The sequence below is a fragment of the Gopherus evgoodei genome, chromosome 3 (assembly GCF_007399415.2).
Source record: "Gopherus evgoodei ecotype Sinaloan lineage chromosome 3, rGopEvg1_v1.p, whole genome shotgun sequence".
NCBI classification, from domain to species: domain Eukaryota; kingdom Metazoa; phylum Chordata; order Testudines; family Testudinidae; genus Gopherus; species Gopherus evgoodei.
This window is the reverse complement of record NC_044324.1, coordinates 161,061,143-161,083,551: the sequence shown is the minus strand read 5'-3', so window position 1 is coordinate 161,083,551 and position 22,409 is coordinate 161,061,143. Positions and strand designations below refer to the sequence as shown.

General features: G+C 43.4%; 1 protein-coding gene across 4 annotated transcripts in view; it reads right to left on the bottom strand.

Moving 5' to 3' along the window:
• The window catches only part of CMTR1 (cap methyltransferase 1), a 51,046-nt gene extending 33,932 nt beyond the window's left edge, over positions 1-17,114 (bottom strand). The window contains exons 1-3 of one of the 4 annotated variants that reach the window (XM_030557248.1): positions 16,972-17,114; positions 11,516-11,647; positions 2,821-2,972 (exon numbers count right to left, since the gene is read on the bottom strand). In XM_030557248.1, the coding sequence (XP_030413108.1) occupies positions 2,821-2,972; positions 11,516-11,642 (279 nt within the window). In that variant the 5' untranslated portion in view covers positions 11,643-11,647; positions 16,972-17,114. Of the gene's footprint in view, positions 1-2,820; positions 2,973-10,905; positions 10,973-11,515; positions 11,648-16,971 lie in introns of those variants that run through there. The other 3 variants (XM_030557252.1, XM_030557251.1, XM_030557249.1) reach the window with 3 other exon arrangements.
• Positions 17,115-22,409: the final 5,295 nt, after the last annotated feature.

Here is a 22,409-nt window from a genome sequence, read left to right as displayed (position 1 = left end):
TAGCAGTTTTCAGGTATCTAAAAGGGGGTCATAAGGAGGAGGGAGAAAAACTTATTCACCTTAGCCTCTAAGGACAGAACAAGAAGCAATGGGCTTAAACTGCAGCAAGGGAGATTTAGGTTGGACATTAGGAAAAAATTCCTAACTCTCAGGGTGGTTAAACACTGGAATAAATTGCCTAGGGAGGTTGTGGAATCTCCATCTCTAGAGATATTTAAGAGTAGGTTAAATAAATGTCTATCTAGGATGGTCTAGACAGTATTTGGTCCTGCCATGAGGGCAAGAGACTGGACTCTTGAGGTTCCTTCTAGTCCCAGAATCTATGAATCTTTCCCCAATACTACTGGGAAAGGGAGTTTTTCAGCCATGCCCATTCTCATAGGAATACTATATCTCATCCATCTACATGGAGCTTAACTGCTGCCAGGGAACATGCTTTAGTGTCTCCATGGACACACCTAACTGTTATTGAGTTTATTGGCTGTGTATGTTTCAACACATGTTCTTGAACCAAGGTCTGGTGACTTTTTGAATTCACCAACATTTTTACTAGCCTTCCTTTTAGCACTACTGGTTTCGAAGTGAAGGTCTCCCTCACCCATCAGGGAAAAAAGTTAACAAATTTTCCCCAGGAGCAGGTCTTAGCCCTGGAAAAATCCTCCTCAGGTGCCACAGTTTGTCATAGCAGTAGCAATTTTCTTTTTGGGTCTCCCCCATCCCACAATGTTCACCTCACAAGTAATGATGAGATTTGTTCTTAACCAGATTCAACATTGTTCCTGCTTCTGCCTTGCAGAGACAAAATCCTGACATTAGGAGACAGAGTTCCCCAGGGTCCCTGGTCTATGCTCCTGCACCCAGATCTGAAGATCACCTAGCAGTTTGGATAGAAACTGTTCCATGACAAGTATCTCAGTCATTTGAGCTTTGGTGCAATGTTTCTGATTTAAACCATTTTTGAAATAATTCCTTCAGATGGTTACTAGCTTCTCAAGGGTCTTCAGAATTTCTATATCAGAAGGACTAGGACCTCTATTGCTAGATCTCTGAATTATTACACTATCTCAACAGGGTTTCCATAACCCTTCTGGAGTCCTAGGCTTCTTGGCTCTCCAGTCCACCAGGCTTGTTGAGCCTTTCCAGTGGGATATGGGGTAAGCTAAAGGATCTTGTGGCCATCTGAAGGTCTGAGTTACCCTTTTGAATGTCAAGAGACATGCCTCCATACCATCTTCTATTTCTGGTATTAATGGTCTTACTTCTGGATTCCCCCATTCTGGGGCCAGGCGGGTCATCTCAGCCCACTGCTGATCCTCCTATTTGTGTTGCTCTTCTTGGTGTTTTCGGAAGTCTGCTGTTAGTCACTGTTCAGTCTCCATCTGCTAGACACCTAACCATCTTAACATCCCCATCTCTTCGGGTGAGTCTCCTTGCAGTGCTTTCGATGATTTAATGTCTGCAACTGGGGACTTCAAAGACCACCCATCCTCCACTTGGGACACTTCCATCCAGGCTCTGGTCCAGGCCTGGGGTCAGGCCCTACCTCCAGTTGCTGCCTCAGCGGCTCCAGCTAGCTCTTCCTCTGACCATCTCTCTTTCCTGGACGATCAGTAGCCGAGCAAAAAAGTCTTCCCACTTGGTCTTTTGGGCTTTGTTCCAACTTCCAGGCCCTCAGACCACCCTGTCACAATGCAACAGAGCAGCAAAGGTTGAAAGAAACACGCATCATGTAGGCAACTATTGGAAATACAAGTTAGGCAGGCATCTGGGGGACAAGGCTCGAGAAGTATAGTGCAGCCTCAAGATAAGTGGTTAATATTGTATGGCATGAGCACTTCATTAAGAAATACCACACCCTAGAAGATCGAGTTAGCTGTCTTTTCTCCAACACATACAGGGCTAGTTAGTAAAGTACACTCAGAAAGCCAGACATTGGATTTGCCACTGTTGGTTCCCCAAGTGGACTGAATTTGCAAAATCCCTTATTTGGTGGCCAAACTTACTCTGTGCGCGCACATGACTGTAATCAGAACTCTCACTGAACCCATTGTGCTCTACCAGGTGAGGTCACTAGGCATCAGCTCCTCAGTTGCCTGTGCCAGTAGTAACTGTGCTACTCCTATGTCACAAAGGGGAATCACTGCTTTAATGTCCCTTTTTCTGATATTTGTTAGCTCTAGAAGTTGCTACCCACTCTCAGACTGCCATCTCATAAGCCCTCAGGGGATCTGGTGCTACATGAAGGAAAGATTATTTTTAGTAATATCTGGCAGGCCCGCTCTGAAGTTTTGGCAAAGTAAAGCCTGTATGACACTTTATTAAAAGCTTCTCCAGTTGCCTCAGTGGAAAGATCCCCAGTTTGGAAACGCTGATATAAAACAGATCTTTGAGTTTTACAAATGATGCAGGATTCCAGCGCCTCGAGCTCACAGCTGCATTTACATTTAAATCTAAAGATTTGCTGAGCCACGAACCTCTTTGAAATTATGCTGCCTGGGGCTACCAGGAATAAGTTTCTGCATAGAATGTGTGTACAGCAAGGCTGACTTGGATTTGAATGGAACATGTAGTTAGTTGGACTGAGGTCTCCCTTGCTACTAAGAAAGATGAAATTCACCATGGTTCTAGCCTTGTAATTAGCATCTGATTTGCCCAGGGTCACAGCCATCACTGGCTGTGATTGGTGCAGACAGAACAGCTCTGGGCTTGAAAGGTACAATGGTGAATGCCAGGGGCATCTCTCTCAACAGAACAGACTCAATTCTGCTCTCAGCTGCTCATCTGCTTTTAGCAGCATGCTGAAAAGTGACTTTGACCTACCATGAGCTTTTGGGAGACGCTGTTATACATGGAGTAACGGGAGGAGGTGCCCTCCACAAGAGAGTCTGCTTTGAACTCACTGCTGCCAGAGCCGAAGACTGGTCGCCTCTCATCGCTCTCACTGTCAGACCCACTGCCGCTACTGGAAGATTCTGAAAATGAAACAGAGGGAAGAAATTAACAAGCGTTTGTTTCACTAATCAGAGGGAAAGCTGTATACTGGGATTCCAAATTCACATCCGGGCAGCCTAGGAGATAGTGGAGAGTCTGCTTCAATAGCTCAGACTGGCTGTGGGGAGATGCAGACTTCAGATACAACTCTCAAGACAAAATACCAGCTGTCTTCCTACCTCATTTCACCATAAAGAAGGTGAAAGCCAACCTCCCTCACCTCAGGGCTGCCACTTGACTTCTTCCTTGAGAACAAGCTGATATTTACATTTGTGCAAAACACCAATTCACACTCTTTACTGATTAGTATAAAATGTTTTACAAATGTGGATATATCATACCAGATAATACCAATAGGGAAGGTGGGGGTCATTCCACTTATGTCCTGAACCATGATATTTAATTATAGTTATTCTTGCTGCATATAGGTAGAACCTAATTCTTTACCTTGCATATGTAAGTTCAGATGTACTGTAGCCTTGTATACAGCACATCTTCTCCCTACCCCTCTATAATTGAGCAGTACACTGAAATGATGTAAGAATGTGGTCCAAATTTCAGCGATACTGGGAAGACACCATATAGCAGAATCTTCCACAACAACAAACAGTGGGCAGCTGCCTAACCCCTTGGAGGTAGCGTTACCAGGGCAGTGGGACTGTTACTGAATGAGATTATAGGGGAGAGTTGGTGCACAATGCTCCCTCTTGGGGCAGATGCACAGCCGCTGCCTTTTCCCTCGTAAGAATAGCTACTCGACATTCACCAAGTGGCTCAGCAAGGCATGCTGCAGACCTAGAGTGAAACCCCAGCCCAGCACACTGGATTCCAGAAAGGCAGATGCCAGGATTTATCAATTAAAAAAAAAAACACACACCACAAGAACAAACAAAAGCTTTTTACATGAAACCTCTGTTACATTGGAAACCAAACACTACCCACTTGCTGGAAGTAGGTCTGTGTAAAGGGCTCCAGCTCCTTCTCACATACCTGCTCAAGGTCTCTCTGGCCCAGTCAGCATTAAGGACTCTACACTGGTGTAATGAGACTGATGGAGCTACACCAGTGCAAACCTCCACAGACATACAAACCCCTGGTGTAGACATCCATTCATTGCTGCCCTTGCCACCTCCACAAAATACTGCCTCACCCCCACAAAATAAAACTTAAATGCTGGGCTGCACCTTCCCAGTGTCAGTTTATTTGTGTGTGGGGAGGGGGGTGTCATTCCCTAGACATCCCACATATAAGATCCTTTGATAAGGTGTCAGGGACTGATTTTTCCCTTCTCCTGAACCAGATCCCATCTCACCCCAAACCAGGGAGCAGTGAGCTAAGGAGCAAGAAGGGCCCGGTTGGCCTGAACACTAGTGGCAGCAGCCTCCCAACTACCTTCCTCCCACAGGGTTCTGTGGGGCATCATCCAACTCAGATCACCCCACCAAGCAGAGGGCTCTGTGGGAACCCCAAAATGCAACCCTCTGCTTGGGCCTCCTGCTCCAAATGCTGACAGCCATCAATATCCCCTGCTCCAGGGAGCGGTAGAGGCCCTGCCCACAGTCATCTACTCTTAGAAGCAGTGGCTGGGTTCCACCAAACCAGCAGCAATGACCACATTCCCTGTGCTCCTAATAGCAGTCGTCAAGTCCTTCCCACCTCCCTACTCCCCTCCCATAACACCCCACCGGCACAGAAGCAGCCATGGCTGCACCAGGTAACTTGGGTCACATTTCAAAGGTTTCCTGAACAACCATAAGGACTAACACAACCTCTCTTAAAAGGAAAGCTGAATAAAGAGATTGAAGGCACTTGCCCAGGAAAGATTCCTGATCATCCTGCTCACATGACTTTTTCAATCCTTGCTCTAAGCTATCAGAAGAGAGGGGCTCCATTGTCCATTCTTTACTCCTCTCTCTTTGGCCACCCCACTGGCTCACTCTCTCAACTAACCCCAGGGTTTCCATCAGTCCTTCAGTTACTTTGGGTTTATCTTAACCAGTGCAGCAAAAAAATTTATCTCCAGCATCAAGCACTGTTAGACTGATGCCATGTCTTTAAATCCCTCAATTGCACCAAGTTAGCATAGGGGAAACAGAAGAGCTTGCAATCTTACTGTCTCTGCGCTACAACATTAAGGCAGAAAAAGAAGAGGTGGCATACAATTAGTAAGAAGCCTAAAATCTCTGACATCCTTGTTATAAGCTGGCTCAAGCCAGATCCAAGGGGCTTGTTGTAACCCCCCGTAAATTTTCATTTAATTATTTTGAAAGTAAACACAGAAGAAAGCTCTTTAGCCAGCATTATATTGGGTCCAAATAGGGTGGATAAGAATCAATTTTTTGAGAAAAACACTTTGGGTTTATTATGTTTTTTATATCTGAATTTAATACAAAATATGTTAAGGCCTAAACTTATTATATCTTAAAATATTTGAATAAAAAAATATGCTGCATCCATGAGCTTCTATCAAAAACTTTGAGTTAAAGGCTGCTTTTCTAAATAAAGAAAGAATCAGGGGAAAAACCATCTAACTTTTGAGTTCAAGCTTCATAAATATGGCACAATAGGTCAGTCCAAGTAACTTAGGAGACCGTCTCATTTTCAAGAGAGACTTAGGTGAGTAGGCACTTAAGCGCTAGTCACTTTCACTTACGTATATTTGGAAAATTTCCCCAGGCTAGGGTGACCAGACGTCCCGATAAAATCGGGACCGTCCCAATATTTAGGTGTTTGTCCCGTGTCCTGACTGATCTTAGGTCGGGAAGCAATTTGTCCCGATATTTTGTTCCACTAGCAGTACTCGCCTTTATTTATTTTTGCTACTCTGCCGGCAGCACCCACCTTTTTTTTTTCTTTAATTCAATGACTACAGTTAATCTCTCTGTTTAATAAATGATTTAGTCATAAATGAGAAACATGTTTTGATAAGAGAAGTTTATGTAGCCAAAACATTTGTATTTAATAAAAATAAATGTTATATGTGGTTTTTTGTGCCTAAGTAAATACCAGTTACCATCCTAATGCATAAGAACAGCCATACTGGGTCAGACCAATGGTCCATCCAGCCCAGTACCTTGTCTTCTGACAGTGAACAGCGCCAGATGCTTCAGAGGGAAGACAGACAGACAGATGAAGGCCCTTACACAATGATTCATCTCTTATTGTCCTGTCCCAGCTTTTGGCAGTCAGGTGTTTAGGGACACCCAGAGCATGGAGTTATATCCCTGACCATCTTGGCTAATAGCCATTGATGGACCTAGCCTCCAGGAATTTATCTAATTCTTTTTTTAATCCACTTATTCTTTTGGTCTTCACATTCCCTGGCAACAAGTTCCACAGGTTGATTGTGCATTGTGTGAAGACGTATTTCCTTATGTTTTTTTAAACCTGCCGCCTAGTAATTTCATTGGGTGACCCCTGTTCTTGTGTTAGATGAAGGGGTAAATAACATTTCCTTATTCACTTTCTCCACACCATTCATGATTTATAGACCTCTATCACACACCCCATTAGTCCCATCTCTTTTCCAAGCTGAACAGACCCAGTCTTTTAATCTCTCCTCATATGGATACTGTTCCATACCCCTAATCATTTGCTGCCCTTCTCTGTACCTTTTCCAATTCTAATATAGCTATTTTGAGATGTGGTTCTGGTCACCCCATGTAGTATTCAAGCTGTGGGCATTCCATGGATTTATATAGGGGTGTTATGATATTTTTTATCCCTCCTTTTCCTAATAGTTCCTAACACAGTTAGCTTTTATGACAGCCGCTACACACCGAGTGGATATTTTCAGACAATTATCCATGACAACAAGAAGATCTCTTTCTAGAGTGGTAACAGCTACGTTAATCTCAAATACACATACAAAATGACGGAGTCTATGTTTTCCAATATGCATTACTTTCCATTACTCAACACTGAATTTCATCTGCTATTTTGCTTTCCAGTCACCTAGTTTTGAGAGATCCCTTTGTAATTCTTCACAGTTAGCTTTGGACTTAACTATCGTGAGTAATTTTGTATCATCTGCAAATTTGCCATTTCACTATTTACCCCCTTTTCCACAGGATTTCCACATCCTTGGGGGACCCTACTATTTACCTCACTCCACTATGAGCACTGGCCATTATCCCATGACTGCTTACTTTGCTTAAGACCTTTAGGTGTGGGACCTTGTCAAAAGGCTTTCTGGAAGTCCAAGTACATTATAGCTAATGGATAACCCTCATCTACAAGCTTGACGACACCCTCAAAGAATTCTAATAGGAAATCATGCCTCCCCAATCTTTTTCAAAAGCTGTGTTGACTCTCCTCCAATATATTGTGTTCATCTATCTCTCTGATCATTCTGTTCTTGACTACAGTTCCAACCAGTTTTCCTGGTAGTGGAGTTATGCTTAGCAGCCTGTAATTGCCAGATCACCTCTGGTGCCTTTTTAAAAAAAAAAAAAAGAAAAAAAAATCAGTGTTACATTAATTATCCTCCAGTCATCTGCTACAGAGGCTGATTTATGCAATAAGTTACACATCACAATTCGGAATTCCGCAATTTCATATGAGCTTCTTCAGAACTCTTGGGTAAATAGCATCTGGTCCTGGAGACCTACTATTCTTTAATTTATACATTTGTTCCAAAACCTCCTCTATTGACACCTCAATCTGGGGCAGATCCTCTGATTTGTTATCTAAAAAGAATGGCTCAGGTGTGGGAATCTCCCTCACATCCTCCACAGTGAAGACGGAGGCATTTAGTTTCTCCACACCTCAATCACCCATTGGTGCACTGGTTATTTGGCAGGCATCCTGCATCTGATGAAAAAAAATTGCTGTTGGAGTGTCTTTTGCTAATTGGTCTTCAAATTCTTTTTTGGCCTGTCTCAAAATACTTTTACACTTGTTTTGCTAGAATTTATGCTCCTTTCTATTTTCCTCAGCAGAACTGATTTCCAATTTTTAAAGTATGTCTTATTTTCTAACTGCCTCTTTTACTCTGTTTAGCCATGGTGGCATTTTTTTGATCCTCTTACTGTTTGTTTTTATTTGGGGTATTAATAGAGGCTCAAACTAAATTTTAGAGTTTTTAAATCATTTCCATGCAGCTTGCAAGCATTCCACTCTTCTGATTGTTCCTTTTAATTTCTATTTAACTAGACTCCTAAGTTTTGTGTAGTTTCCCTTTTTGAAATTAAATGCTACTGTGGTGGGTTTCTTTGGTATCTCCCCCCTACAAGGATGTTTAAATTTAATTACATTATGGTCACTAAGCAGTTATACTCACCTCTTGTACCAGATCTCCTGCTCCTTTCAGGAGCTTGCCGCTCCCCTTGTGGGTTCCAGGAACAGCTGTTCCAAGAAGCAGATATTAACAGTGCCTAGATACTTTATCTCTGCACCTCATCTTGAGGTGACGTACCCAGTCAATATGGGGGAATAGCTGAAATTTCCCATTATCAGTGGGTTTTCTATTTCTGTAGCCTCTCTGATCTCCCTGAGCGTTTCACAATCACTGTCACCATTCTGGTCAGGTTGTCAGTAGTATATTCCTACTGCTAGTATTCAAGTCTGGAATTTTCATCCATAGAGATTCTATGGTACAGTTTGAGTTATTTAAGATATTTACTATAGTTGACTATGCTTTCTTTCACATTTAGTGCTACTCCTCCACCAGCATGATCTACTTTGTCATTCACATATATATTTTGCAGCTTGGCACAAACCATGAGCAAAACTAAGTCGTAAATAAGCAATATTACTCAATTTTCTGAACATACTAAAAATATACAGTTAATAAGAATCGAAAAATATTAAGCTATATAATTACTTAAAATAAATGTATAGTTACATTGTGCCCTCCTACGTAGCAAAAATACACCTCTACTGCGATATAATGCGACCCAACAGAACATGAATTCGGATATAATGCGGTAAAGCAGCACTCGGGGGGGGGGTAGCTGCACACTCTGGTGGATCAAAGCAAGTTCGATATAACAGGGTTTCTCCTATAATGTAGTAAGATTTTTTGGCTCTCGAAGAAGCGTTATATCAGGGTAGAGGTGTAAATACCAAATCTAGCATAAAGGCTCTATGTAGTTGTAAATCAACATGTTTTAATGGCTATATCAACACATAAAAATGCACCCTTCTTTGGAAAAGAACTGAGGTACAAATGGAAAAACTGATTAAAACTGATTTAAAAATTGTGGCTTAAACCACCCTGGCCCCAAGGGTCCTTGGCACCAAAACTCCCTTCCCAGTGAGGAGGAACAGCTCTTTCAGAGACATCAGGTTGTCAGGGTTTTGTAGAATATTTTTAGTGACCACTCAATAACTCTTTTCATTGGCTGGGAACATTTCACAAGACTAGAGACCAGATTCTGCGTGGCAAGTGTCACCACTGCCACATCCCAGTTAGAGACCCCACAAGTGGCATTTATAAGCTAGGCTGGCAGTCTAGTAGTACCACGCCTACAGCCATTGGCAGCTAAGAAGGTTTCTGAACTGCACGGCACAAAACTGCCTTTTTCTCCCATACTGAGCTGGAATACTGCCTGAGGCCCAAAGTTTTCAAAGTAGAGAAGACATTAGCCACATCTCCCGCCTCAGGCAATGAAAGTCACTCAGTTAACATTTTTGCAATCAGCCATTCAGTGTAAGCAGAACTGCTGGGCACCACTGTGGTTCCATGGCTAATGCTATCCAGGTAGAACTCAAGAGTGGGCAAAGCTATTCCATTTAATAATAATAAAAACTGGTCAAAATGTGAAGAACGTAAGAAATCAGGATTTTACAGGTGCATGGGAAAAAGAAAAAATAAATTTAAAGCAGAAAAAACATACCTGAGAAAGGTTCATAAAAGCCTTCACAGGCAATATTGTAATGAGAGTATAATTAACTGAAGCAATACGATCACCCTCCTAAAAATCACAGTGTTTTAGGCAAAGAATTACTTTGCCAAAGCAAGTGACAGGCATAACTGCCTCTACAAGGACCTTGTCAGTTAATCTGTACAGCATTTATTATTGAGAATCCAAGACACTGTCATTTAAGACTTTTTCATCTGGACTAATGAAGCAGTTACTCTTGTGTATGTAGGAGAAAGGAAACAGATCAGGAGTAAGAGATAGGACATTCTTCAATACGTCAGTGGAACAGGGCAGCAATATTTCTGGTATTGAAAAACAGAGTAACATCTCACAGTGTATGCTCCCTGATACTTTAGTATATCTAAAGTGAGTTCAAAGGAAAAACAGACGTGTGATGAATTTTACAGAACACAATCGCACCAATTAATAAGTTACTAAATTTCATCTGAGTTATAGCCAAATGGTGAAATCATTAAACCAGCTTTAATAGCAACTTTATTTTTAAAGAAAGCATTGACCAAGATAAACGTTGGGTTTTAAAGCAAATACATTGGTTTGGGAGAAGGAGTTAATCCAGTGGTCAAATACAAAATAAATTTTTCAATGTAAGAGTCCACACTAAATTCAATCTCAGTCATCCGCAACCAATGTGGCAGAGCCTACTGTGGGCACACAGAAATGCCTGAGGTGTGTCAAAATGAAGGCTACACTGGCAACTTCCCAAGAGCCTGAATGTGACACCTATACCTTTTCTGCTTCTTCCTAAAGGACAGATAGATATAGGGGTGGTGAGGGGGCACGGTGTTTAAATATTTCAGACCTGTTTTTTAATGTTAGAAATCCAGGTAATGACTGAAGACCTCATTTCACTTGTTCATCAGAAGAGCCAAGAGAATGAAAGTCACAGCAGTGGAGAGAAGAAGGGAAATGTAACCGCTTTGAACAATTCTGTTAATGTTATTCAACTTCAGTGACTAATTAACACTACAGAGAATGGATGCATTTGAATTCAGCACACTGCCCCTTCAATTTAGGTGCACGAGCTCACAATATGTATCTTTTGAGAAATTCAGAAGGTCCTCCAGGTAAGCCCATCCATGACAGTCTCAATATTTCTAATGTACAAAAGAAAAAAAAAAGAATAGATACAAGGGACAAAGCAAACAAAGGTTATACGATTCATTGTTATTTCAGCAAAGAGTCCTGTGGCACCTTATAGACTAACAGATGTTTTGAAGCATGAGCTTTTGTGTATGCATGCACCGATGAAGTAGGTATTCGCCCACGAAAGCTCATGCTCCAAAACGTCTGTTAGTCTATAAGGTGCCACAGGACTCTTTGCCGCTTTTCTAGATCCAGACTAACATGGCTACCCCTCTGATGATTGTTATTTCAGATGGTGGTAAAAAGTGTCCAGATAAGATTATGGAGGGGAAAAAATTTGTTGTAATCTCCCCCTTACCCCCCAGTTCGGGGACAGAAACTATGTAGTCCTTCCTTCTAGAGAGGAAGGATGGTCTGGGGTTAAGGCACTGAACTGGGATCCAGAATATCTGCATCCAATCCAGCTGATTAATTAAATCCCTGAAGAGAAAAGCAGCCTTTCCTACAAGGTCATTTCCTTACAACTCTGATGCCCATACTAGTTCTGATCTTACCTTGAGTTGCATGATTGCTACATGGAGGCTCATCATCCGAAGTGGAACTAAGGTTCAGTCCCAGATCTTCTGCCCTCTTTTTCTGCTTCTGGTTGCTGTTAAATTCGGGCTCTGCTCGTCTCTTCATTTTTACTGCAAGAGAAGATCAAACAGTAAGCACCCAGCAAGTTCACTTCCTGCTACACCTTGATGCTGGGGCAAGGTCTCTGTTGTTGCTGCGGCCCAGCAGAGTACATGTTTTTTCATACTATTTGGGCAGTATGCTTTGCCTCCAAAACCTGTCATAGATAAAAGTGGTTGCTTTTCCCTGGAAGCCGTCCAAAAGCACGGAACCAGGACACCCAGCAGCTTTCCCTACTGTGGATTAAATTGGTCAACAACTATATGTGAAACCTGCCAACCAAGAGAAGAGAGAGTAACAGATGAGAGGTCTCCTCACACTTGGGAACTCGAACATTTGATTTGGCTCCAAAAGGGCTTTTTAACAGTGCATATTACAGATTCATTCTGCACTAGCAGTAAATAATTGAGGGAATACAAGATCAGTTCAGTGGGTGTTTTCCGTTTCCTCTGAAAAGCGACAGAAAGGAGCCAACTTCTTCTGAAGGAGGCAGAACATTCTGAAACCTGATCCCGCAAACACTGATTTAAAAAAAAAAAAAAAAGTTAGTTTTCCTACCCTTTTTATTTCAAAGCTGTAAATAAGGATGCATACAGAAGTGTTGTTCCCATTACACTACATTAGTTGGGACCCTCCTTCCAGATGATGTCATGGTATCTTATCACACAGAGGATACCTCTCCAGAGGAGGGAACTCCAGTTATTAGAGACAGGTAATAGTAGTGGGGCATTTCATCATTAGAAACATAGATAGCTAGGCTTGCAATGACCGGGAGAACCGCATGGTGACTTGCCTGTCTAGTGCAAAGACATCTAGATAGACTTAAGTGTAGTGCTAGGGAGGAGCTGATGGTTTTGGTATATGTAGGTAACAGTGACACAGGAAGGATAGGAGAGAGATCCTGGAGGCCAAATTTAGGCTGCAGGTAAGAGACTGACATCCAGGACCTCCATGTTAGCATTCTCTGAAATGCTTCCAGTTTCACGCATAGGGCTATTAGACTCGCAGAACTACAAGGTCTCAGTGCATGGATGAGATGAAGGTGGAGGGAGGATGGGTTTAATTAGGAGCTGGGGAAACGTTTGAGAAAGGGGGAGCCTATACAGGAAGGACAGGCTCCACCTAAACCAAAATGGAACTAGATTGCTGGCACTTAAAACTAAAAAGGTCAGAGCAGTTTTTAAACTAAGTGCTGGGGGAAAGTCGACAGGTGCGGAGGAGCATGTGGTTTGGACAGAGATCCCTTAGGAAAGGATCTATTAATGGAGATTCTCTATGTCCTAGGAAAGAGGAGAGGATGGAAGAGGATAAAATACAGGTAGGATCTGATGATAAACCATCAAATGAAAAAAAGTCCAATTCAATTACATCATGTAATGGCAGACACCTAAAAAGTGACAAGTTTTTAAAGTGCTTATTTATCAATGCTAAAGGTCTAAATAATAAGATGGGTTAACTAGAGTGCCTTGTATTAAATGAGAATATTGCTATAATAGGCATCATAGAAACTTAGTGGAATGAGGAAAATCAACTGGACATGGTAATACCAGGGTACAAAATATATCAGGAGGACAGAACAAGTCATGCTGGTGGGGGAGTGGCACTATATGTGAAAGAAAGCGCAGAATCAAATGCAGTAAAAATCTTAAATGAACCAAACTGTACCATGGAATCTCTATTGCTCTAGGAGTAATTCCATGCTCTAAGAATATAGCAGTAGCGATATATTATCAATCACCTGACCAGTATGGTGATAGTGACTATGAAATGCTCAGAGAGATTAAAGAGGCTATTAAAATTTAAAAAAAAAAATCAATAATAATGGGAGATTTCAACTATCCCCAAATTGACTGGGTATATGTCACCTCAGGACAAGATGCAGATAAAGTTTCTTGACACCTTAAATGACTACTTCTTGGAGCAGCTAGTCCTGGAACTCACAAGAGGAGAGGCACTTCTTGATTTAGTCCTTAGTGAAGCACAGGTCCTGATTCAAGAGGTGAATATAGCTGGACCGCCTAGCAACAGTGGCCATAATATAATTAAATTTAACGTCCCTGTGGTGGGGAAAACACTACAGCAGCCCAACACTGTAGCATTTCATTTCAGAAAGGAGGGCTACACAAAAATGAGGAAGTTACTTAAAGAGAAATTAAAAGGTACAGTGCAAAAAGTGAAATCCCTGCAAGCTGCATGGAAACTTTTTAAAGACACCATAATAGAGGTTCAATGTAAATGTACACTCCAAATTAAAAAAACATAGTAAGAGAGCCAAAAAAGTGCCACTGTGGCTAAACAAAGTAAAGGAAGCAATGAGACACAAGAAGGCATCCTTTTAAAAAGTGGAAGTTAAATCCTAGTGAGGAAAATAGAAAGGAGCACGTAAAAATCTGCCAAATGAAGTATAAAAATATAACTAGCAAGGCCAAAAAAACTTGAAGAACAGCTAGCCAAAGACTCAAAGTAATAGCAAAAGAAAATTGTAAGTGCACCTGAAGCAGGAAGCCTGCTAAACAACCAGTGGGGCCACTGGATGATCGAGATGCTAAAGGAGCACTCAAAGATGATAAGGGCATTGTGGAGAAACTAAATTAATTCTTTGCTTCAGTCTTCACAGCTGAGGATGTGAGGGAGATTCCCAAACCTGAGCCATTCTTTTCAGGTGACAAATCTGAGGAACTGTCCTAGATTGAGGTGTCATTAGAGGAAGTTTCGGAACAAATTGATAAACTAAACAGTAATAAGTTACCAGGACTAGATGGTATTCACCCAAGAGTTCTGAAGGAACTCAAATGTGAAATTGTAAAACTACTAACTGTAGTCTGCAAACCATCATTTAAATCAGCTTTTGTACCAAATAACTGGAGAATAGCTAATGTGACACCAATTTTTTAAAAGGGTTCCAGAGGTGATCTGGCAATTACAGGCCGGTAAACCTGACTTCAATACCAGGCAAACTAGTTGAAACTATAATAAAGAACAAAATTGTCAGACACATAGATGAACATAATTTGTTGGGGAAGAGTCAACATGGTTTTTGTAAAGGGAAATCATGCCTCACCAATCTAACAGAATTCTCTGAGGAGGTCAACAAGCATGTGGACAAGGGAGATTCAGTGGATATAGCGTACCTAGATTTTCAGAAAGCCTTTGACAAGATCCCTCACCAAAGTCTCTTAAGTAAAGTAAGCTGTCATGGGATAAGAAGGACTGACCTCTCATGGATCGGTAACTGGTTAAAAGATAGGAAACAAGGGGAGGAATAAATGATCAGTTTTCAGAATGGAGTGAGGTAAATAGTAGTGTCCCACAGGAGTCTGTACTGGAAACAGTCCTATGCAACATATTCATAAATGACCTGGAAAAAGGGTTACACAGTGAGGTGATAAAATTTGCAGATGATACAAAACTACTCAACATAGTTAAGTCCCAAGCAGACTGCAAAGAGCTACAAAAGGATCTCTCAAAACTAGGTGACTGTGCAACAAAATTGCAGATGAAATTCAATGTTGATAAATGTAAAGTAATGCATACTGGAAAACAATATCTACTATACATATAAAATGATGGGGTCTAAATTAGCTGTTACCACTCAAGAAAGATCTTAGAGTCATTGTGAATAGTTCTCTGAAAACATCCACTCAATGTGCAGCGGCAGTCAAAAAGGATGAACAAAATGTTGGGCATCATTAAGAAAGGGATAGATAATAAGGCAGAAAATATATTGCCTCTATATAAATCCATGGTATGCCCACATCTTGAGTACTGCAAGCAGATGTGGTTGCCCCATCTCAAAAAAAGATATATTGGAATTGGAAAAGGTTCAGAAAAGGGCAACAAAAATTATTAGGGGTATGGAATGGCTTCTGTATGCAGAGAGATTAATAAGACTGGGACTTTTCATCTTGGAAAAGAGACGACTAAGGGGGGAATATGATTAAGGTCTATAAAATCATGGCTGGTGTGCAGAAAGTAAAAAGGAAGTATTATTTACTCCTTCTCATAACACAAGAACTAGGAGTCACCAAATGAAATTAATAGGCAACAGGTTTAAAACAAACAAAAGGAAGTATTTCTTCACAGAACGCACAGTTAATCTTTTAAACTCCTTACCAGAGGATGTTGTGAAGGCCAACACTATAACAGGGTTCAAAAAACAACTAGATAAATTCATGGAGGATAGGTCTACCAATGGCTATTAGCCAGGATGGGCAGGGACGGTGTCCCTACCCTCTGTTTACCAGAATCTGGGAATGAACAACAGGGAATAGATCACTTGATGATTACCTGTTCTGTTCATTGCCTCTGGGGCACCTGGCACTGGCCACTGTTGGAAGACAGGATACGGGGCTAGACAGACCTTTCATCTGACCTACTGTGGCCGTTCTTATGTTACTGAAGAGTTTGTTGACCGATAAACAACCACTGCGTAAACCAGGGGAGCAGTAACAAGTGAGGGTCGACTATCTTCCACTGAACTCAAACAAGCCCGAGGAGTTTGCTGAGAAAAATGCTAGCGAATGGAAAGGGGCATCGGGATAAAAATACATACACCACTTAGTGCAAGAGCTAGGTTCTTTTGGGGTAGGTGAAGTGCTGCAGGAAAAATATTTAACATGAAGAATAAACAATATCAGTGTTTATAGTTTACAGGATTAAAACTCAAGGAAAAAAAGAACTGAAAGCTAACAGACTGGCAGCACCATAGAACTATCCTGACTAAAAATCCACCCAGGTCCTGCCAGGGGGTCTTGAAACTACTCTTCAAATAGCATCAGCAGAAACGAACTGAGCACAATCCTGCCATCAGATACACATTTGCAACATCCCACAAAGTCAGCAGGTGCTGCAGGATTGTAATCAATGGCAAAATTAGACCCACAAGTCACAGCAATTGTCTCCTACTCTGAATTAGGATGTTTGTACAAAGCCCTTCACAAAAGACCGCAGCATCAAATTCATTAGCCCAAAGGGACCCAGTTCACTTGGGACCCGCGGTCTGCCCTCAGTGCGGGTGTATCACCCCCCTAAGCCTGCCCCCAGAGGGCAGCGCAGAGCGGGTCCCATTCGCTGTAGTGTTTGTTTCTCCAGCCGCTTTCCACCGCAGACCCCCGAGAGCGTCACACCGGCCGTGGGCACGGGCCTTGGCGCGCCCGCGACGTGGGGAGGGGAGGCGGGGCACACGGGCAGAGGCAAAGCGCGGCCCTGGGGACCGGGGCAAACGCCAACCCCCTGCAGCTCCCCGGGGGGGCACGAATGCCCCCGGGCGGCGGGCGCACGGTGGCGGGGAGCGGCAGGGCCGATGGTCGGGGCGAGGGTCGCGGGCGGCACTCACTGGGGTGGGGTCTCAGGCCAGCACCATGGCCCACAGGCGGCGGCGGAGAAAGAACCAGGCCGACTCCGCTCACTTTCGTTTCTCCAGCTCCCCGTCGCGCTCAGGGTCCTTCCTCTGTCCTGGCGCGTGCTAGTGACGTATGGACCGCCCGCGCCTGCGCCCAGAGTAGCTGGGGCAAGGGGCCATCCGGGAGCGGGTTGACGGGGGCGGGGGGAGGAGAAGGGGGCGGGACCCTTAGGGTGGGTCCGTCGCTGAGGGGCGGAGCATCCCTGGCCCAAGCCCCGCCCGTGGGTGGGGCTAGAGCACGATGGGGAGAGCCACGCTCTGCGGTACCCGGCTTCCCGCCTTCCCCATTCCCGCGCCGCCGTGGGCGCTAGCACTGGCACTGGCACTGGCACTCTCTCTGCACAGAAGTAGAAACCCTAAGGCCCATGGGCTATTGCCGCGGGCTGACTGGTGGAGCTAGATCCAGCGCTGGTGCTGCTGCTGGGTGGGACCCGGGTGCTTCTCATTAAGCAAATCGTTTCTCCTCTTTTAGCTGGTTTCTCCCACTTTAACAACAAGGAGTCCGGTAGCACCTCACCTGAAGTGGGTTGTTTACCCACAAAAGCTTATCCCCAAATAAATGTGTTAGTCCTTAAGATGCCACCAGACTCCCTGTTTTTGTGGATACAGACTAACACAGCTAAACCCTGATATTTCTCCCACTTTGTCTTTCTGCTCTGTTTAGGGCTTGTCTACACTGGCTCCTTACAGCACTGCAACTTTCTCACTCGGGTGAAAAAACACTCCCCAAGCGAGGGCAGAATTAACCTTTTGTGGACCCAGCCTCAAACATATTTGTGGGCCCCCATGGGGCAAAGGAGCATGGCATGGAGAGGTCAGTCCCCAGAGCAAGAAGCCAGCCAGGGGCAATGGGGCACAGCAGAGTGGGGCCAACCCAGTGTAAGGGCACTGTATACAAATTAGCAGTTCCCAGATACACACTGGCCTGCCCCGCCCTGCCCTGTGCTGCCAGTGTGCCCCTTCCCCTCAGGGGTGGGCACATGCCATGCCACACAGCCCCTGACTCTCTATGCCCAGCATCCTCCAGCACTGCTATGCCACCAGCCCCTGACACAGACCCTCCACCACAGTGGCCTGCACACCACCACCCCTGCCCAGCACCCCACTACACAGCCACACCACTACTGCCCAATGCACTTCCCCACAGCTCACCATAACTACATAGCACTCCATTCAGACCCCCCACTGCCCAGCATTCCAACACACAGACCTCCCCAGAGACCCCCACTGGCCATAGACAGTGCACCAGCCCTGGGAGCCACGCCCCCTCGTGGAGGTGGGTTTTTTTTAAGAGTGCTGGGAAAGCTCCCTCCCAGCACTGTGCCATGACTCCACAAGCCATTGCCAGTGTAGACAAGCCCTTAGACTGTACACTTCTTTCAGTCAGCACCCAGTGTCCTAGTGTTTATACAGGCCCTAGCAGGTGCTCCTCTAATGCCTAGAACTGAATTCCCAAAAGGAGAGACACATGCAATGCTTAAAAACCACACCCCGCCCCATCTTCCTCTATTTGTCATAGAAAGTAGTGCAGATTAGAACCCTAGTGGCTATGTGTCCCACCATTGCCTAGCTTATGATAGTCTGAATACACAAAAACATAATTTATGCCCTTCATGTGGCTTAGATTAGATCATCTCCACTCTATCAACTTGCACAAACCTTGATACTTAAAAGGGGAGGAAGAAAAGAATTGTTTTCATATCAAGCCCTTTAATTTAAAGTTCTAGCCCTTAAAAAAAAAACAGGATCCTTAAACGGTGGCTAGAGTAAAAACAGATTCATGCCTCTACTAATGCTAAATATACTGCTACTAGGCACATGACCTGATGTGAATTAGTCTGAGCTGAGATAGGTGCAATGGCTGGTGTCTTTCAAAAATTGTACAGAAATATCAATGCTTGCTCACTTCAGCTGCATTCATCAACTGATCACAGTAACTATCACTTCGTTTTAAAAGTTGTCTGAGGTGAACAGAAGTGGTACTGAAAAGCCTTACAGTCATGCAGCTTTTGTTAGCTTCCCCACAAAAGCTTAGTGTATTTTCACCGATTGTCTGAAATCCTCCTAACCCCCATACCTTACAGCATGTAAGGACGGAAGATCATCCTTAAAGAGATGTAGGTGCTTGAGGCCCAGAACACAAAGACAAATGCTGCAGGGATAAGATGATGGACTTTGATGTGTCATGATCATATACAATGGTAGGGCAGTCCTTTGCAACAGGTTTGGAAAAGATGGGGAGATTACAACGGGTCATACTGAAAGGTGAACTGCCAGGCTGGAAGGAGGTTACTAGTGGAGTTCCTCAGGGATCAGTTTTGAGACCAATCTTATTTAATCTTTTTATTACTGGCCTCGGCACAAAAAGTGGGAATGTGCTAATAAAGTTTGCAGACAACACAAAGTTGGGAGGTATTGCCAATACAGAGAGGGACCAGGATATCCTACAGGAAGATCTGGATGACCTTGTAAACTGGAGTAATAGTAATAGGATGAAATTTAATAGTGAAAAGTGCAAGGTCCGGCATTTCGGGATAACAAGAATTTTTGTTATAAACTGGGGACGCATCACATTGATCGATCACAGGATGACTATGAGCTGCCAATGCGATATGGCTGTGGAAAAAGCTAATGCGGTCTTGGGATGCATCAGGCAAGGTATTTCCAGTAGAGATAAGGAGGTGTTAGTACCGTTATACAAGGCTCTGGTGAGACCTCATCTGGAATACTGTGTGCAATTCTGGTCTCCCATGTTTAAGAAGGATGAATTCAAACTGGAACAGGTACAGAGAAGGACTAGCAGGATGATCCCAAGGAATGGAAAACCTGTCTTATGAAAGGAGACTCAGAGCTTGGCTTGTTTAGCCTAACCAAAAGAAGGCTGAGGGGTGATATGATTGCTCTCTATAAATATATCAGAGGAATAAATACCAGGGAGGGAGAGGAATTATATAAGCTCTGTACCAATGAGGACACAAGAACAAATGGATATAAATTGGCCATCAGGAAGTTTTGACTTGAAATTAAATGAAGGTCTCTAACCATCAGAGGAGTGAAGTTCTAGAACAGCCTTCCAAGGGGACCAGTGGGGGCAAAAGACATATTTGGCTTCAAGACTAAGCTTGATAAGTTTATGGAGGGGATGGTATGATGAGAGCACCTAATTCTGGCAATTAGTTGATCTTTGACTATGAGTGGTAAATATGCCCAATGGCCTCTGATGGGATGTTAGATGGGTTGGGTTCTGAGTTACCACAGAGAATTATTTTGTGGGTGTCTAGCTGGTGAGTCTTGCCCATATGCTCAGGGTTTAGCTGATCACCATATATGGCGTCGGGAAGGAATTTTCCTCCAGGGCAGATTGGCAGAGGCCCGGGGGGGGTTTGCCTTCCTCTGCAGTGTGGGACATGGGTCACTTGCTCGGCATTTATCCACAGCGGGATGTGGATCTCAGTGTGCTTTACAAATAATTAAATCTCACATCCTGGGAGGTTGACATGCATATATTATCCCCTTTGTACAAGTGGGGAAAACAGGCAGTGAGATGGGAGAGAGACTTGTACAAGGTCCAACAGCACAGCAGTGGCACAGTCAGAAATAGAACCCAAATCTTCCAACTCCCAGTCCTGTGCTTTAACCACAAGTCTATGTTCACCCTAAACCAGGTTGGTCTGATATACTTCTAAACTCAATCAGCCAATGCTTCTGAATGTCCAGCATGGACAAGACTTTAATCTGACCTATCAAATAAATACCACTAAAGGAAATGGCCAGAAAATGGAAAAGTTTTTGGGGAAAAATAAACAGGATGCATCATAAAAAATGCAACATTTCATGGTTTAGGTTTTTCCAGAAAAATCCTGTTTCCAGAGAACCAAAACAGATTTTTTTTGGCTTCTTAGCTGCCAGAAGGCTTCTGAAATTGATGAGCGCCCCAGCCCAGCAGCTGGAGAGGCAGAAAGCCCATCCACTCAAGTCTCACCCAGAGCTCTGGGCTGGAAAGGCAGAGAGAGCCCAGCCCTGGAGTTGATAAGGAAGCTGAGCAGCTGGTCTCTCTCTCTGCCCCCTTCACCCCAGAGCTATGAGGGGAAGGTGCCTGTGTGCATGAAGCAGCAAGTCAGGGCACTCAGCCTCAGCAGCCCTTCTTGAAAGCTTTTGTTAATTTCACTGGCAAAAAGTGCACTAGACAAGATCCTTCCAGCCAGGTAGAAATTGTTTTGATTTTCCCAATGACAGATTGATTTTCTTTAGCAAAACTGAAATTTTCCCCACAGAAAACTGGTTTTCCAAAAAAGACTTTTTTGGGTTGGAAAAAAATCACTGATGAAAAAATTTCAATCAGTTCTAATCATTAATATTGATTCGCAAGGGGCAAGTAAGTCAGATTACTTACCTAAGGATCACCTAGTAGCCTAAAGCTCAAGCAACTGATTCCAGGGGCCACACTGAATATATTTCCCTTCTCAGCAAGCTGAGGCAGAAGAATGGTTAACTCTAAAGAATAAAGTGATAGCTGTGCTATGTACAAAGAGCTCAAACAAGGACCATACGGAATATTTACCTTCCTGAAAAAATATCTACTCTGAAGACAGGCACTGTAAGGAGTAGAGCCTCACTGACAATTTTGTTTGTCTAAGACGCCATTAATAACTGCTTCATGGAGCATCTAGACCTAGAAAAGACAAGGAGAGAGGCAAATCTTGATCTAACAACTTGTCCTTTTCAGTCCTTGGCATTTCTACGGCTGTTATGTTCTTAGTCATTGACCTTGTTCCTGATGTAAGCCTTACCAAGGACCTTAAATCTGGGAAAGGGTTAAATGTAAGATGCCAGGTTTTATCCTTACTCTTGTTTTCCAGTAGATATTCACTTACCAGACCAGATGTATTCTGTCACCATCGTGAGGTAAATCTTATCTTATTGGACTAAGAACTCTATTTGTGCCTTAAAACTCAAAATACGTGAAACTGCCCATTATTGCTCCATTTGAAATATTGCCGTCACAATGTGGTGCCTGTTAAGGTAATTCCACTTAGCAGAACTCACTTTTCACATGGCTGTTCCTTGGATAGTGTGTCCTTGTGTTTCTGCTGTTCTGCTCCTTGCAAAGAGCACATTTAATTTTAAGGGGGGGGGGATTTACGGTTTGGAAGGGCTATTTTGTTGATAAAATGTACATGCAGGTGAGCAATCCCTCCCTGGACCTGGTCTATCACATCATTTCATCTACACACAATGCACCTGCTACTGACGGTATTGAAAGGTGAGCAGATTTCATTCATCCTAGTCCCCTAAAGCCAGTTAAAACCACAATGCAAGGAGAAGAAAAGAAACCACCTGCAGACACTGAGAAATTAATTTCTTTGACTTAA